The 18,134-nt window shown below is 51.1% G+C and overlaps 1 protein-coding gene across 9 annotated transcripts in view; it reads right to left on the reverse strand.

Moving 5' to 3' along the window:
- Nucleotides 1–18,134, reverse strand: part of TNRC6C (trinucleotide repeat containing adaptor 6C) — a 96,174-nt gene that overhangs the window by 46,114 nt on the left and 31,926 nt on the right. For all 9 annotated transcript variants that reach the window (XM_045085814.1, XM_004748809.3, XM_045085813.1 and 6 more), the window contains one exon: nt 7,029–9,626. In XM_045085814.1, the coding sequence (XP_044941749.1) occupies nt 7,029–9,408 (2,380 nt within the window). In that variant the 5' untranslated portion in view covers nt 9,409–9,626. The remainder of the gene's footprint in view (nt 1–7,028; nt 9,627–18,134) is intronic.

The following is an 18,134-nucleotide window of genomic DNA, read 5'->3' on the forward strand; positions in this document are numbered from 1 at the left end:
CCTATAGGGAGGATCTGTTTCTCATCAGAAGTTGTATTATTTCATGTTTAGTGTTTTCCTGTGTCTGCAAACTGATTTTTAAGTGTCAGGATATTTATTTCTAAGTGTGCTCAGCAGGCTGGTTAGTATTTTTAGGATCCACTTTCATCCCCTTAGAAACAGAAGTAAATGCGACGCTCACTTCACACCACACCTCCAGTACCCGTCACAGTCACACACTGGTTCTCCAAGGCTTGTTGGCTCCTTGCACATCAGGGCATAAGTCAGCAGGTCCTGCACGTCCAGCCCACATTCCCACGGTCCCCGGGGCAACGTCAAGGAGCAGGTACTGTGTGGTCCCGTCGTACCCGACCCGACACTCCATGTTAATAACAGCCTCACGTGGGGCACCTGGGTGGCTCAGTGGGTTGAGCCTCTGCCTCTGGCCCGGGTCATGGTCTCAGGGTCCTGGGATCGAGCCCCGCATTGGGCTCTCTGCTCAGCGGGGAGCCTGCTTCCCCCCTCTCTCTTCCTGCCTCTCTGCCTACCTGTGATCTCTATCGAATAAATAAATAAAATCTTAAAAAAAAAAAAATAACAGCTTCAGGAATCCCTCTCAGGCAGTTCACCCTCTCTGACCAAAAGCCAGGCACGGGAACATTTCTCCAGATTACGGCGTTCCATCTGCTTCTCCTGCTCTGAAGGAGATCCAAATACTCCAGCTTATGAAACTACACTGCATTTCCTAAATTACTACCAGTTTTCCTCAGGCTTATCAGAAAATGAACTGATACCAGTGTAACAAGAATGGGACAAAATGACTGTCTTATTGCATTCACTTCTCTAAAACCAGACACACACACGCAAATGTTAAGTGAGGAAATATATTTTGTAAGACAGAGATCAATACTGAGAGTTCTGTTTTTTGTCTGTTTGAAGTAGGTTGCATGCTCAGCATGGACCCCAAAGCGGGGCCTGAACTCATGACCCTGAGATCAAGACCCCTGCTGCGAACAAGAGTCAGACGCTTCGCCGGCTGAACCCCCAGGTGCCCCGCAGACCAGTGGTGATGAGCGACAACTGAACGCCTGGACTCTGACAAAGGTGCCAATTTGGTGACGCCAGCCAGGCCAACAGCACAATCACAGAATTCCTGGGACGGAACAGCTTCATGAAGAGCAGGCACGTCATCCACGAGTCGGGTGCGTGGCTCCGCTGGGAGCGCAGAAACCCAGCAGACGCATGGAAACCAGTCCGCGCAAGTCTTCAAGCCACAATGAGCTAGCCCACAGCCTGGCGGGTGCTGGGACTGCTGCTGCCATCAGTGATCCCGGCTGACCAGGTGTCCCCATGCCCACAAGGAGGACCACGAGCTGACGTTTTCACTGGCTCGGTCTGCCAGGCTGCGAAGGGCCAGGCTTCTATCACCCGTGACCCCCGAGGGCGAGGAGCTCTGTTCTTATTGCACAAGTGCCTGCTCCAGACCTGGGACGTGAACACTGCAGGTGATGTGGGGCAGGAAGCACCCTTGAGCACGGCTGCTTGGGGCCCCAGTGGAGCCATGGAGTGACGCCACAGCGTCATACACTCAGCTCAGCAGACCCTGCACGCAGGCCAGCTCCATGGAAAACCTCTGTCTCACTTTCTGTCTCTGTTAGGCAGTAAAGCCGAGGTCCCAGCGGCTGACACACTACTGCATGCATAGGCCCGAGGGCTGGAGCGGCAGCAAGGCAGACAGACAGACACCGGGGTTGGCTGGACCACGCTTCCCTTCTTTCCCGCTCGGTGATAAGATGCGCGGTTTGTTAAAAATATCATCTATAAATGTTTTCATACAAAAGGGAATGACTTGGGCCCATGCAACTGAACAAGAATGCCTTTATCCAGGGTAAAGCTCACTTTCTTTGTCCACTAAAAGCCAGGAAGAGTGGATTCGAAGAGCAGCATATCAGAGAGGGGAAAAATCATACGGCGACACGGCTCCCGTCTCTGCGGGGTGTTACAGCCGCACGACGCGGGACGGTAGCAGGCAAGGTGTGTGTCACACATCTGGGACCTCACCACGTGCGCACCCTCCGTGAGCCACTCAACCTCTGCCGGCGGAGGCCGAGGGCCTTAGGGTGACACAAGAGGATGTGTGAAGATAAAGGCGTGTGGTCACCAAGCACTGTCAGGCCACATTTGTCACCCGGACCACAGTGCACAAGGGCACGTTGCGGCTGGAACTTTTCCAGAAGACGGTGCGCAGCACCACGGGCTCAAACTGTGACCTGGGACGAACTGCCCTGGGCGCGAGGATTTCCGGAAGACAGTCTTGGGGAGGAGGGACATGAAGGCTACTGGTAACCATCGATTCTCCTCAGTGCTGGGTGTAGACCTTTACTGCAATGCTAATCAAACCACTGAGTTCTACGTTACCACGTCTCAGTGTCCATATCCCTTCATTTACGGCACGAATTACCTTTCTTCCTTCTCACTTCCCCTCATTCCCTCAAGCACGCTGTAAAACGTTCACGTGCTTAGAAGTGTTAGTCACGTCTTAGTAAGAAAAACAGGAGTCGCCAATTCCAGTCCCCGGGCAGCCAGCCACGTAGCGCATCCAGGCCCACTCAAAAAGAACAGGAACCCAAGCCTGATGACCCGTGGCTCTGCTCGAGCCTCAGGGTGGGCTGCCCTGGGAGGCGGTGGGCAGTGCGGCAAACTAGAAAGCAGAGGCCTCGTTTAAAGTCAGCCAGTCGGCTGACCGCTGCCGTCCGAATCCAATGAGTCAGGCCTTCCTGGTTTCCAAAAGAAGCCAGGAATCTGGAATTTTTAGAAAACATTTTCATTAAAAATGCTGATTCACATGAATAAAATGGGCCAGTGAGGCCCATTTGTGGGATGTGGTGCGGTCCACGGACCCCCAGGTTTCTGACCTTTGGTTTAGGGACGGAGAAGCACACGGACAGGCTACAACAGTCTTGCGCTCCATAAAGGACTCCCAACACGGTGGCTCGGAGAGGTAAAAGTGAACCAACGGCGGGCATCTAAGGAGGCTGGAGCAGTCACGTCCAGCGGGCAGACCAGGGGAGGCTCCGGAGGGCCGTGCTGTTCGAACCGAACTCAGGAGTGGGGACAGCCCTCCTTTTGCTCTGGCTGCTCAGGGCGCGCAGGGAAGACCGGACAGCATGAGCACCTCCGCGCCGGAGGCCCCCGCCCGGCTCCCCTCCCTGCGGCACCCTCACCGCCACACCGCTACGTGCCTCGTAACCCATGAAGCCCGGGCCCCCCTTGCTGGATCGTTACCCCCACCAGAAGAGGGGTTCTGCCTGCTCTGCTCCCTGCTGTCCTCCAAACCAGAGAGCTGCCTGGCATATAGTGGGTCCTACTGACCACATGCTGGATAAATGAATGTGTATCTCCTGCGCAACTGGGACGTCTGGATCCTGGACAGTCTCCAGCAGCCCTTCGGGGGACCCCTCGTAAGCCCTCTGCTCCATTTCGTACGTGGCTAATGCAAACTTCACCTCTGCTCGCACCGCTGCTCCTGCCCGCCCCCTCTGTACGCAAGACTGGTATCCTTGACACTCAGAGAACAAGAAGCCCAGCACCCTGGGCTACAGACACCCTGTCACCCTTTGGCCACAGACACCCCGGCCTCCTGTACAAATTGGGGGAAGCACTCCTCTCGGCTAGAAGTAGGGATCCCTCCCTCTGCATAATTCTCCCTCTCTACTGGCTCCTTTCTAGCATTTTTAAAACAGATTTTGAGAGAGAGAGAGAAAGAGAGAGAGAGAGAAGCAGCCCCCACGGATGGAAGTGGGGGGAGGGCAGAAAGGATCCCAAGGAGACCTCACACTGAGCAGGGAGCCCAATGTGGGGCTTGATCTCGTGACCCTGAGATCATGGCCTGAGCTGAAACCAAGTGTCGATGCTCAACTGACTGAGCCCCCAGGTGACGCTCCAGCCTTTAAACAGGCTCCCAACTCTGTCTTAAATGAAGTCTCTACTCCCGATCCTGCCTCTACTCCCCGCTGCTCTCCCACAGCTGCACCTCCAGCCCCAGCTCTGGCTGAGGCTGGCCTCTATTGCCACCTCGGTTTCACCGCCAAGGGCCAGGTGGCCCTGCTGTGCTCCTGCGGGAGTCAGCGAGTGACCTGCTCAAGGGCCCACTCTCCCCAGCCCTGAACCCTCTCTGCTCACCCTCCTTCTTTGCTTGCACACCCTTTCCAAGCCTTTCTGCTCTCTCTGTAGCAGCTCCGTCTCCTCTGTCTGTCTACCTCTGTCTCCAGGGCCTGCCACTGTCCCAATCCAGGGCCACCATCAGCATCAAGACACTGGCTGAGCATGGCTGAGCAAAGCCTCTCCGGTTTTGCTTCCCACTGACCCATTCTTAATTTTATGGTTGGAATGATTCTACAAGTCAGTCTGAGCAACCGATTTGTTGAAAACCCCTCACTGAGGGCGCCTGGGTGGCTCTGGCGGTTAGGTGTCCGACTCTTGGTTTCAGCTCAGGTCGTGTGTCAGGCTTGTGTCAGGCTCCATGCAGAGTCTGCTTAGACAGGCTTTCCCTCTCCTCCTGCTCCTCTCCCCACGGCTCATGCACGTTCTCTCTCTCTCTCTCTCTCAAACAAATCAATCTTAAAAAACAAATTTCGTGAACCAAATCACAAAAACTCACCGGCCTCTCTCCTCTGAATACAATCCAGCTCTTTCAAAGGCCTAAAAGGCCTTGCCCAATTTCCAGCTTCTCTCCGTAAGGCCTTCCAGTCACCCTAACACTTACCCCAACCACTGGTTTCCCTCTGGACTTCTTTTTGTCCAGATACTTGCCTTTCTGTCCACATGGAGGTTTAAAGAGGGCAGAACTCCTGTCCTCTGCATTATTCTATCCTGAGCCTCTGTGTCCTCTTCCTGGCACACAGTGGCATTCAATGATTTATTTCACATGAGTGTATGCCTAATAAAAGGATGAAGGTACCGGTTCTAGAAGCATTAACACAGATGGGTACAAGAGCCCTGGAGTTCCTTACTAACCCTTACTGACTACGGGGCTCTGCTGGGTGATCAGAAATCCTGGGACTGAGGCGGCTGGGAGGTAGGAGCCAGGGGAATGGAAGTGACCAGCCTCAACTGGGCCTCCGACAGAGCTCTGGCGCTGGGGGCGCACCAATTGTTCTTTATTCATACCTGTACGAGTGATGTTCGATGGTCAGAATAATGATTTTCACCCACATCTCAGCCCGTGACAGAGGCAGCGAGCACTCAGCATCTGTTCGACGGCCGTCTAAGAGCCTTCCCATATTACCGAGGCCCATAGCTAAAACACGTCGCTTGCCAGACTCCCTTGTAGGTTGGATTTTGGATGCAAATGTAGTTCCATACATGAGGTGACTGAGTGACCTTGCAGGAAGGACTCTGTCCTTAGTCCTGTCTTCACGGCATGTTTATAAAAATTTAGGGACGGTAGGAAAACTGAAGGAATAGCTTATATGGTGATTACAGATCAGGGTACAGAAAGATTTCGACAGGCTGGGGGACTGGAATGCAAAACTTTGCCAGGGCCCAAGTTCTACACTTGGGACACCAAGTGACCAAGTGCACATGAATAGTCCTGAGCAAGGAAGGGCTTCATAGCTGTCTTAACGGAAAGAAAAACTTCAGATTCTAGACTGAGTTTAGGACAAATAGTGAGGTGTGGCTCAGAAGGGCTAAGGGCAACTCAGAATTGGGGGTAGAAGTTTTAGGAGAGAAGGAACTTACAGCCTCGACTACTTCTGTACTTGTTAAAACCATACTTGGAAACCAGTGATGTCAGTTCTGGGCACAAAGACCCTCACAAGCCATGGCTTTTCCAGAGGACAACAAGAAGGACTTAAAACCGGGACAAGGAGGAACAGTGGCGAGGAGCTGGGAGTGTCTTCTGGAGAGCGGGTCACGATGACTACGTGCCGCTGTCCGAAATCCTGCAACATGGGACAAGCAGCTTAGCCTTGCTTCATAGGATCCCAGAGGACACTACACAAGCAACTACAGACATCGGCAGGAAGCTGATGATCAGGCCCACGACAGCCGGAGTGCCCAGGAAAGAAGGGCGTTGGGCAGGAGGCGGCCTCCCTGGCACTGGCTGGGATGGGCCTTGACGTAGCAGCCTCTAGCTGTGTGGGCAAAGGAGATGGGGGAGGAAGGCCCAAGCTTGATGTCCTCACTGGGACTGGATTCTCCTTCTGGTTCTTCTGCACCCAGCACCGTGTGATTCGGTGAGCCCACTTCTCGCCCAGAGCACAGTGAGACCGCCACGTCAGGAGCCGATTCCCAGGCAGAAAGTGGGGCTGCTGTCAGCTCCTACTGCACAGCCCAGCTGGGGCACGCTGCATGTGTATTTTGTCACCACCCATGAGCCCCGCGGGAAGATTCTGGTCTGGTCTGGGAAGACTCTTTTCCGCTACAGCATCCAGCAGAGTGCCTTGCACAAAACAGGAACTCAAGACCCAAGTTTTAGTCTAATTTTAGGATTTATCTCCCAGCTGGACTCACAGCACGACTCATATTGTGTAATGCCACTCTCACTACACGAATGGTTCCATTTCAGCACCAACCCACACATCAGGAAGGCCCACGGAGCCCTGAAGCCACCCGCACAGGGGCCGCCCCGCAGGCCAGTGACACCAGAAGTCCTGGCGATTGGCTCCCCAGCCCCTAAGCTCCCTAGCACTTCTCACCGAGCCAGGCAGGAGGACCACTGGCTCAGCCCAGAAGGAAACGAAGACTTTTGTTAAGGAAACACCAGCCAACACAATGGTCGCCAATCTTTCCTAAAGAGGATTCATCTCTTCTCTACCCTCCTCAACACTGGAAGTACCGAAAATCCTTCCTTTCTGGGTGGAAAGCTATCAGAGAATCCTCCTGTCTTTATTCTCTTGGGGTAACAGTTGAACACAGCACCACAAGGTGAAGGGCATGGAAATTAATGTCTTTCGCTGTATGAAAACCCCACTGAAGCGTGCGTATGTATGTAATGAGAGCAAATGATCTTTTGAACCGCGAAAGTTCCCTAAGTGTCCCCGTACCTGGGCCGAGCAGCGGCGACCGACTGAGCTGGACGCTGGCCGGGTGCGGCGGCGGCGTCTCGGCCACGTCCGCGCTGCTGCTCGCGGGGGCGGAGGCTGCGGCGGCTGTGGCACTGCTCTGCAGGCCTGGGTTGTTCCTATCCCACATGTTCACAGTCTTGTTGTGGTAGCTGCTCGGGTCGCCCCAAGCTGAGGTCCCGTCATCGATTTCCATTTTGCGCCGAATGGACGGCGGAGAAGGTTCCTCCCAGCCCGTGGCCTCGCTGCCGTCCTTCTGTGTGACGGGGACCGGCCCCCCGATCCAGCCGGTTCCGGTCTGTTTCACGGAAGCGGCTCCTCCCCAGTTACTCACACTGTTGTCTTGGGGTTTGCCCGCCCAGGTCTGCTGGGGACCGGGTTTTAAAGACTCGCCCCAGTTTGACCCTGGGTTCCCCTTTGTGTGTGTGCTGTTACCCCAGCCACCGGGCCCGGACCTGGGCGCATCGTTCCAGCCAGAGCCGGACCGGTTACCGTCAGCATCCCAGCCAGAGCCATTCTTCTTCCCGTCCCCCAAGTGTCCGAGGACAGAAGACGAATCGGCCCAGTCTCCCCCTCCTGCACTCCAGGCCGGATTAGATTTTTGTCCATCTCCCCAGTTCTGAGATTTGGGTTTCTGAGGCTCCCCCCAGGTAGGCGACTTGTCCTCCTGATTTACGGTCCCACTCCAAGCATGGCCACCCTTGGTGGCGGCAGCAGCATTACTGACAGCAGTAGAGCTTATCGAGTCCCCCCAAACCCCTGGGCCACTGGGCGCTTTGCTGCTGCCGTCTCCCCAGCCTGTGCTTGCTGGCGCAGCAGCCGGCGGCGCGCTGGCCCACCCGGACACTGAAGAGGTATTTGTACTGTTCACGATGGACCCGTCACTCTTCCCCCCTGAGTTTGAAGGCTGAGTAGCGGCACAGCCCCAGGCCTCTGTCCCATTGTCATTTTTTCTCTCAGACCTAGGGGACTCTTCAAATTCCCAGGCAGTGTTTTGCTTTACTGGAGTCTGTCCCCAACCAGTATTAGACAGAACTCTTGGGTCAAGATCGTTCCTTGGCAACTGGAGGTGCCCTTGGTCTATCATCCCTTTATCCCGCCTCCGGCCTTCCGCTCCTTCCCGCCCCGAGCTTCCTTCGCTGCGACTGCCAGAGCCGTCGCTGCTTCCTTCACTGGCTGTCGTTCCAGAAGACGCCGCTTTGGCCCAAGAGTTCATGTGCTCACTGCCGGGCTGCACGGCAGGATTCTGGCTGCTAGCGCTCGGACTGTCCCACGTCGCTGACCCTTTCCCACTGACGTCGCTGTTGGAATGCTGGTTTGGGGGCTTGCCCCATTCCCCATTCACACCATTAGAGGTGCTCCGGCTGGGGTGGCCCCAAGCTCCCGAATGGATATGACTGACGCCGCTGCTGTTGCCACTGCCCCGTCCCCAGGCGAGGAGCCCAGGGCCGGCAGGAGGGCCCGAGTCCCAGGCGCTTCCTCCGCTTCCTTCCTTCTGCACAGCACTGCTGGATCCATTTTGTTTAGCACTCAATGCTGAGTTCACAGTGTCTCCATTCCCCTGACCGAACCCAGAATTGCCACTTCCTGGGGCAGGGTTACCTGGGGACAGTCCCCACACCGAACTGCTGATTCCTTCAGCACCGCTCCCGCTGCCTTGAGAAACGGATGGTCCGCTAGCACCCGGAAGGCCGTGCAGGTGAGGCGGGACCATGGCCCCCACGCCCACAGCCATGCCCCAGTTTGGCAGTCCGTTGGTCTGCATTGCATTGACAGGGTTTGGTGAAGAGTTCACGGGGTTAGTGTTATTTGGTCCATCAGTGTTAAGGTTCTGAGGTTGTACGCTGAAAGACACATTCTGAGAAGTGGATGTTTGTGGTTCTGTGCTCTCTTGCGGCAGCAAGTTTCCCCAAGCACCTAAAGTGCCTGTTGGGTTCCCGTTCTGGTTGCCCGTATTTTGACCTATGGCACTGACCGGACTGCAAATACTGGAAGGGTTGCCTGTCGCCACAGTTCCTTCATGTCCAAGTACAGGCCAGGCGGCTGGGTTGGCATTAGGGTTAAGGTTAAGATTAATGCCTGCGTTGGAGTTGGAAGCACCCCAGCAATTCTGACTTCTCCCCTCTCCGATCATGTTGTCCACTTTTCCATCCCCACCGCTGAGAGAGCAGTGAGCCGGGCCGGAGCTGGAGCCTGTGGCTACGGCCCACACTCTGGCTCCATTTCCATTACCGCCGGCGCCGCCCGCTCCGAGGGCGCTCGGGTTAGAAGGGCTTTGGACGAGCGCGCCGTTGGGGCCGTTGTTGCCATTAGTCTTCTTGCTGTGGCCGGTGAAGGTGCCCTGGGCACTCCCCGTAGCCATGCTACTGTTCTCTGAGCCACAGTTGGAGGCAGAGTCAGTGTCTGTAGTACATTCTGAGGCAGAGTCCGTCTCCGCTCCTGTGATGGAAGGCCACGCCTCCTTGTCAGTCCTGTCTCTGATCACTTTCTCCCAGCTGCTGCCGGCTTCACCTCTGTACGTGGGCTGCTGTCCCCAGTGGGGGCTTTCATAGTGATCTGCCAACCCGCCGTGACTGAGATCTGAAAAACACGAAACACATTCAGAATTAGATCTTTCTCCCACTTGTCAATGGATCCACTGTGAATTAGTCTTTGGGGGAAGATCCTTATTTCCAGGTTCAATGCTGACTGACAAATGTGAAAAAATGACTTAGGAAAAAAGTTACCTGCCTTCATAGTAAGTTCCTGTTTAAAAAAGAGCTTGTGTTTCTAGAATGGTATTAACCCTTACCACTACCCCATACCATTGTCCCTCCTGAGGAGACTCATGGTGCACGTGAGCATGTGAGTGTCCCTGAAAGCCATCTGCAGGAAAGGAAGCCACGTGGCAGGACCGCCCCAGGTAGGACACTGATGTGGCTGAGCCGCACCTGAACACACCCGGACTGCAGGGACACCACGAGCACGGGGCTTCTTAAGTACCATCCGTAGTTCCCTTCCAGAACTCCAACCGGAGCTACGGCACAGTACAGCTACACGGCTCACTTAGTAGAAAACAACGGTAAACACAGTGCAGAACCATGTAAGAGAAGCAGTATTTTGGGGATGAGGGCCACAGGGAGAGAAGAGGCATTAGAAAATGCTATCTTACGTTATCGGGAGTACGGAGGGTTAAGACATTTCATTACATTTCTATTACTTCTCTGTCATCACCAGCAATCACAGTTTGCCATTACTGAACACAAATAAGAACTCTGGGGACCCTCTCCCCTTGCTCTCCATCTCCTCCCTCCACAGTCTGCGCACTGGGGACCCTAGAGCGATGTGATGCACTATCTTCCATTCTAGCAGTCATTTGATTTCACCCTTATGATCCTTTCAAAGAATCCAGTATTTGCCATCTGCATTTTATTTCCTAGGATTTCTAGTTATTTGACTATTTCTAACACTGCAATCCAACTTATAGTCCAATGAGTTTCCAGCAGACTCTATCTGAAGTATGGATCACTCCGAACTAAATAAAACATAAAAAAATTGATTTAACCTACGCATACAACAAATTCACACAGCTTAGAAATCCTTGATGGTTTCTTCGAACAGTACGATGTACAGATAACTGCAATAAAATATTTCTTCTCTTTTAGAACCTTTTCTTCATTATGTTTTCCTCACATTTTTAATAAGAAAAATTTTACTCCTGGGAAGTAAAACTGGGTTTCCAACAGAAAGCCTCTTTTAAAGTTTACTGGAGTTAAAAGAGAAACAGCGGAAGTGTGTAAAGAATGATCACTATAGCTACAAAGAACATCCTAGTGACAACTTCAATCTTAAAAAAAAAAAAAAAAAGGTTTAAAAGGGATGTAATGAATTCAGAATTTTGCTCTAGGTGTGCAGCAAAGGAAACCACCAATAAGACAAAAAGGCAAGCTACTAAATGAGAGAAAGTATTTGCAAATGACATAGCTGACAAGGTGTTAATATTCAAAATATATGCAGAACCAGCACAACTCAACACCAAGAAACCCAAATAATCTGATTAAAAATGTGCAGAGGAGGGGTGCCTGGGTCATCAACTCTTGTTTTCAGCTCAGGTCATGATCTCACTAAGTTTTGTATGTGCTACTAAAACTAGCTTCTGTAATAACAAATTCAAAGAGGTCAATGTGCCCCTCATCATGTAAGGCAGAAAATCAGACCAAGTTAAAAAACCAGAGACTATGGAATATGGAATGTTACCAGCAAACCTCCCAGAGTGCACTCTCGCAACAGCCCTGCTTCCCTCGGGGACAGGACACACCTAGGACAGTACTCACCGCAGCCCACACCCAGACAGCAGGAGGTCTCTAACCTGGCTTACCAATGCATTCCTGGTGTACCTTTCGAATATGTATTATTATTTTTTCTATTCCATAATAGGTCCCTATGCAAAGGAATCAGCTCTCTCTTGATGGTCTAGAGGGTTTGTGTGGAATGCCTTTTATCTGCTGCTCAGCCCCCAATCTGCTGGACTCATACTCGCTTATGTATCAGGTTTGAAATATATATTTTTGCGTGCTTGGATACGAAGGACAGCATCACAAGCCAGTGGAGAAAGGAAGGACCAGCTAATAAATGCTATCGGAACAAGTGGCTAGCCATATGGAAAAAATCAGATCCCTGCCTCCAATCATAAAGAAAAATCAGCTCTACATGGATTAAAGACCTAGTCACAATAGCAAGACTTCCTTAAGCTCAATAAGGAAATACAGGAGGCCATTTCTAGGACGTGGGACACTTATCATCCTAAGGAGTTGATAAATTTGACTCTGTTCATCTAAAAACCACCGTATGACAGCAGATATCATATAAAGGAAGCTTAAAAAAACAAACAAACAAAAAACAAAAACAAGCCACAGACAGGAAGAAAAGAGAACAGAATAAAGAATGAAGAATCCCTACAATTCGGGGTGCCTGGGTGGCTCAGTGGGTTAAGCCTCTGCCTTTGGCTCAGGTCATGATCCCAGGGTCCTGGGATTGACCCCACATCAGGCTCTCTGCTCCTTGGAGAGCCTGCTTCCCCCTCTCTCTCCCTGCCTGCCTCTCTGCCTACTTGTGATCTCTGTCAAATAAATAAATAAAATCTTGTTAAAAAAAATCCCTACAATTCAATAAGAACAAGACTAAAACCCAACAAGGGCAGGAAAAACAACAGAAAGAGGCAATCCGGAGAAGAGGTCCTTGTCGGCCGCTAACACACGAAATAATAACCGATCTCATCAGTAATTGGGAAACGCACTTGAACACTGCGAGATGTCACTCACACTGAAACGTGAGGCCTGGGATTCCTTTCGGGGGAGACGAAAATGTGACTGAGGAACATCTGAATCATTTCTAAGAGATATGAAGCAAACTTGACAAAAGACTGTTACATGTGTACCTTGGATTCAGTTACACTAGTTTTTGCATAGTTTCTTCTATTTTAAACATGTATCAAAAAATTGAAAAAAGTTAAATGCTTCATTGTGGTATCAAAATGACAGAAAGGAATCCCAAAAGGGACCCAAGCAAAGCACCAGTGCTCCTCGCCACAGGGATGTATGGAAGAGAAGCGGTCAAACCTGCACGGTCAGAAATGTGTGCGAACTTCACACGTGCAAGGAGACGCGGTGGGATGAAAGCCCAGTCTGGCCACCGGGTGCAGTGGCATTCTGAAGGGAGCCCTGGAGCACAGCTCTGCGGCCATCGTGTCTGCTGCACGGCAGCCAGCCAGCATGGGATTTCTGGACCAACCCAAGAATGTACACGTATGGAACCCAAGCTGAGCGCCAGCTAAAGGCGCTCGCTATCCGAACAAGGCCTTGTCCCTTCTCCGCTCCACAGAGATGGACTATATAAGCCCTAAGGTTTCAGCTGTAGACCGGATGATATCTAGAGTAGCCGTACCCTCCACGGTGACAGGAGACTCACACACGGAAGTACCGAGCCACAAAGCTGGCATGTTCAGTCTCAACCCCAATATCAGAGCAAAGATTTCTTTTTATTGTGGTAAAATACACATTTCCCATCTTAGCCCTTTGTGAGTACACGATTCAGTGGGTTCAAGTACATTCACGCTGTACAAGCATCAGTGCTATATCCATCAGCCCAACCTGAAGGCGTAACCTATCACACAAGATGTCCTCTCGCCTCTTGCCCCCTCCCAGGCTCTGGTGACACTGTGACCCTATTCCACGTACTTCTTATAAACAGAATCGACCACTATTTGTCCTTTTCCGTCTGGCTTACTTCTCTCAGTTCTCAAGGTCCATCCACATTGCAGCAGGTGTCAGAACCCCCTTCCTCCTTTTTCAGGCTGAGCAACATTCTACTGCATGAATACACCGCGCCGTGTTCACCGGCCCCTCCTCCGCGGACACCGCGGGCTGCTTCCACCTTCCGGCTGTTGTGAATGGCGCTGCCGTAAACAGCCGTATGCAAGTGTCCGTTCCAGTTGCTGCTTGCAGTTCTTCTGGGTGCATCCCCAGAAGTGGCACGGCCGGATCATACGGTAAATCTAGGTTTAATCTTTTGAGCAACTGCCATACTGTTTCCCACCATAGCTGCGGCTCGGCAAGGATTGCTAACAGCAGGACACAGGGGCTCCATTTGCTCCACACGCCCCTTTTTTTCTTTTTAAAGATTTTATTTATTTATCTGACAGAGAGAGAGAGATCACAAGTAAGCAGAGCAGCAGGCAGAGGGAGAGGGGGAAGCAGCTCCCCACCGCCGTTGCTCTACACCCTCGACCAGACCTGTTACCTTCTGTTGGAACAGCAGCCACCCGAACGGCTGGGAAGCGGCATTGTGCTGAGACTTGGATTTGCATCTGCTTAATAATTAGTAATGTTGAGCTTCTTTTCACATGTAAAGCAAAGATACTTTAATAATAAAACTGTTTAATTTATTCTGTTGAAATGAACAGAGTCAAAGACAAGGAACTACACTGTCTGGAAATAAACAACCAAAAAACACAGTGAGTTTTCAATAAATATTGTAGAACGTTTCTAACATATGCCATCCTGCTACTCAGATGATTTTGTTTTGGACTTTCCTATAAATATTTATAATCAAAGTCTGAAACTGTAAATAAGAAATAGGAATACAAATGGCCAAAACATTTATTTTTTTTCAAAACCTTTTAAAAAGATTTATTTATTTATTTATTGGGAGGGAGGAGCAGATGGAGAGAAAGAAAACCTCAAGCAGGTTCCCCATGGAGCTCAAAGCCTGATGCTCAGGGCTCGGTCCCAGGACCCTGAGATCATAACCTGAGCCCAAACCAAGAGCTGGACACTTAACTTACTGAGCCACTTAGGTGCTCCTCCAAAACACTTAATTTTAGACACTGCGAGATGATAAATTATAGGGCAATGTTGCTGCTTAGGAGAAAAATAAATCACTCTAGATCTTTACATTCAGAACTATATAACAATCTGTAAGAAAAAGCAATTTATGAACTTCTCTACAGGCAGGAAGCAGCTAGTGCCGATCAAACCAGAATTCTGCACTTTCACAGACCCTTCTTTCCCTTGAGATCTTTGTAAGAGCAGCAAAGGGCCAAGGACCAAAGGCTAACACTGGAATTGAGATAATCATGTGAGATAGATAATGTTTTCATTTACGTAAACTAAAAAATCTCAAATTTCCCAAAAAACCCCAGTCATTAGGATAAAAACCAGTAACAACGCCAAGCTGTAGCTGGGGCACGAGAGGGGCCAGTGCAGCATGGACCGTCTCTAACAAACAAGAAGCGATCGCCGTGGTGAGAAGGCTCCTGCTGGCGCCCACTCCTCCCAGTGTGGGGCAGGACTAGCCCCAACGCGGCAGTGTGGGCACGAAGGACAGTCGCTTCTACAGACGTGCTCACTATCTGAAACAATACAAGGGCAGGATCAAGTCATGCCTGTGAGTTTAATACTGAATGGCTCCAGAATCTTCCATTTAAAAATGAGAAACAGAGGGGCACCTGGCTGGCTCGGTTGGAAGAGTACCTGACTCTTGATCTCAGGGTTGGAAGTCTGAGCCCCGTGGTGGGTGCACAGATTACCTGCAATGAATAAATCTTAGAGAGAGAGAGAGAGAAACAAAAGCTCCCTGTGGACACCCCCGACCGGAGCTCCCCCACCTCCTGACTGGACTGTTACAGCAGCTCTCGGCAGCGTCCTCATCCCCCCCCCCCCCCCGTGTTCCCCTCCAGGGCACGCTACAGGTGCACCTTCCAAGCGCACAGCCGGACGCGGCAGATCACGGTGCCTGAACACCTCATGGGTTTCTTTGCTCCTGTAAGCAGCCCCAGGCTCGATTCTCTCTGGGGACCTCACTTCCCATCGTCCTTCCCCTCTCGGCGCTCAGGCCAGCTCCTCTAGGTGCCGTCTGCGCAGGGCTCCCCTGGCCACAGGGCTCGGCAGCGGCGTCCCCGACCTGGACGTGACGGCTACTCTGTTGTCGCTACGTGGCAGACACTTCATCTGAGCAGCTCCCCCACCTGCCGCCCCGTGCTGGGGACCCCTGCCACAGTCATCCTAACAGTCTGCCTCTGCTTTTACTTCATTTAGACCAGGGGTTGGCAGACACTTTCTGTAAAGGGCCAGATAGTAAATATTTTAGGCTCTGCGGGCCAGATGGTCTCAGAAACTACTAGTCAATCCCGTCACTGTGGGGCAAGCGCCGTCATAGAGAATACGTTGTCAATGAATGAGTATGGCTGTGTCCCAGCCCGACTTTATTCACAAAAGCAGGCGGCAGGCTGGATCTGGCTTGCGGGCCATGGCTTGCCAATCCCGGGTTTAGACGGCAGCTATCACGGGGTGCCTCCAGCCTACGGGCTCCATGTTGGGGACACGGTGTCGAACAGGACAGACAAGCTCCTTCTCCCCGCAGGGCACACATTTTGGTGTGCGCTCTCCATTCGTGTGACGGCCTGCCTCTCCCTCTTGGCTGTAAACTCGGACAAGGTAAGGGCTGCCCGTTTTTTCCCCTCCAGTTTTTAGCGGAGCAGCTGACGCACCATCGCCAGTGAAATCAAGTTTAGATACAGTCTACATTCAGTTGAAGTGGTAAATGATGCTACAAATCTACAGTTTCTTTTGAAAAAGAAACAATGACATTTTACTTAAAACAAAGTGAACTGCTGCGCAGTCAGTCATGTGCCCGCCTGCTCCACCTGCGCGGTCTCTCCCGGGGTCCTGGAGAAGCTGCGGGCTCCTGGCGACCTCCTGTCCACAGGACAGTATCATCTGCGGCTGATATTTAACGTCTGTCCTGCCGTCACTGGGCACCGCTACACCTTCCTCCTCCTTTCCCTATGTCAGTTGTTCTTCTGTTTCTTACTTCTGTGGTTCTTCAACATCAAAATAAAGTAGGTCCCCAAATATTAATTCAGGGGCAGTGCGCAGAAATAGGAAGTGCTTAAAATGTAAAAAAAGCAAACAGAAGGTATTCTTGTGTTTATTCTACCATTTAAAAGCCCTCTTAAAAAAAAAAAAAAAAAAAAGCCCTCTTTCCCCAGGCATGTTTTAGTTATTTCTCTGAAAATCAAGAATGAAAAAAAAAAGACAAAGCCAGGCACTATACAGCACGCTGAGCTACTGGTCACTGTCAGAAACAATTCCAAGGTAGCGCACCCTATCATTTTCCTTTCCGAGTGTGGAGGTGGGGCCAGCAAGCACAGACGGGGGCTCCTGGCTGGCTTGGCTGGAAGAGCGTGCGACTCCTCATCTTGGGGGTGTGACCTTGAGTCCCATGCTGGGCTCAGCGATTACTAAACAAATAAAACTTAAAAATAAATATAGAGGGATCCCTGGGTGGCTCAGTGGGTTAAGCCTCTGCCTTCGGCTCAGGTCATGGTCTCAGGGTCCTGGGATCGAGCCCCACATCGGGCTCTCTGCTCAGCAGGGAGCCTGCTTCCTCCTCTCTCTCTCTGCCTGCCTCTCTGCCCACTTGTGATCTCTGCCTGTCAAATAAGTAAATAAAAAATCTTTTAAGGACGCCTGGGTGGCTCAGTTGGTTAAGCAGCTGCCTTCGGCTCAGGTCATGATCCCAGCGTCCTGGGATCGAGTCCCACATCGGGCTCCTTGCTCCGCAGGGAGCCTGCTTCTCCCTCTGCCTCTGCCTTCCACTCTGTCTGCCTGTGTTCGCTCTCACTCTCTCTCTCTCTGACAAATAAATAAATAAAATCTTAAAAAAGAAAAATCTTTTAAAAAAATAATAAATATAGGGGCGCCTGGGTGGCTCAGTAGGTTAAAGCCTCTGCCTTCAGCTCAGGCCCTGATCCCAGGGTCCTGGGATCGAGCCCCACATTGGGCTCTCTGCTCTGCAGGGAGCCTGCTTCCTCCTCTCTCTCTGCCTGCCTCTCTGCCTACCTGTGATCTCTGTCCGTCAAATAAATAAATAAAATCTTAAAATAATAATAATAATAAATATAGAGACAATTAAACTGCTATCAAGAGTATTATTTGGGTCAACTGGTGAAATTTAAATGTATTACATTTAATATTAGATAATAGGATTATACCAAAGTTAAATTTCCTAATTTGTCTTTTATATGACCATACTACAATTGTACATCTTTGTATACAGGTGTATATTAAGGGTTATGGTATCTGCAATTTATTTTCAAATGCTGCCCCAACAAAATAAACAAACAAGCACACTTGTGGGACGAGACCCATACAGGATGACCAACAGGAAGCCCAGATCACATACAGCAAAGATTAGTAAAGCATCTCTCCTGTATTTTTTGTTAAAAATAAAAGTTCTCATTTTCTATACATTAGCAAGTTTGGAACACCCAGCCCCTGTTAGAGATACCGGAGTTATCTTTTTTTTTTTTTTTTTAAAGATTTTATTTGTTTGTTTGTCAGAGCAAGCTAGCACAGGACTGCGCTCTTCCAGCCAAGCCAGCCAGGCGCCCCCGTCTGCTCTGCTCAAGGAGAGCAGAGCAGAGCAGGAGAAGCGGGAGGCAGAGGGAGAAGCAGGCTCCCAGGGAGCCTGATGTGGGACTGGATCCCGCACCATGGGATCATGACCTGAGCAGAAGGCAGATGCTTCATGGATGGAGCCGCCCAGGTG

The sequence above is a fragment of the Mustela putorius genome, unplaced genomic scaffold (genome assembly GCF_011764305.1).
Source record: "Mustela putorius furo isolate JIRA1106 unplaced genomic scaffold, ASM1176430v1.1 tig00000873_pilon_pilon_pilon, whole genome shotgun sequence".
Lineage (NCBI taxonomy): Eukaryota > Metazoa > Chordata > Mammalia > Carnivora > Mustelidae > Mustela > Mustela putorius.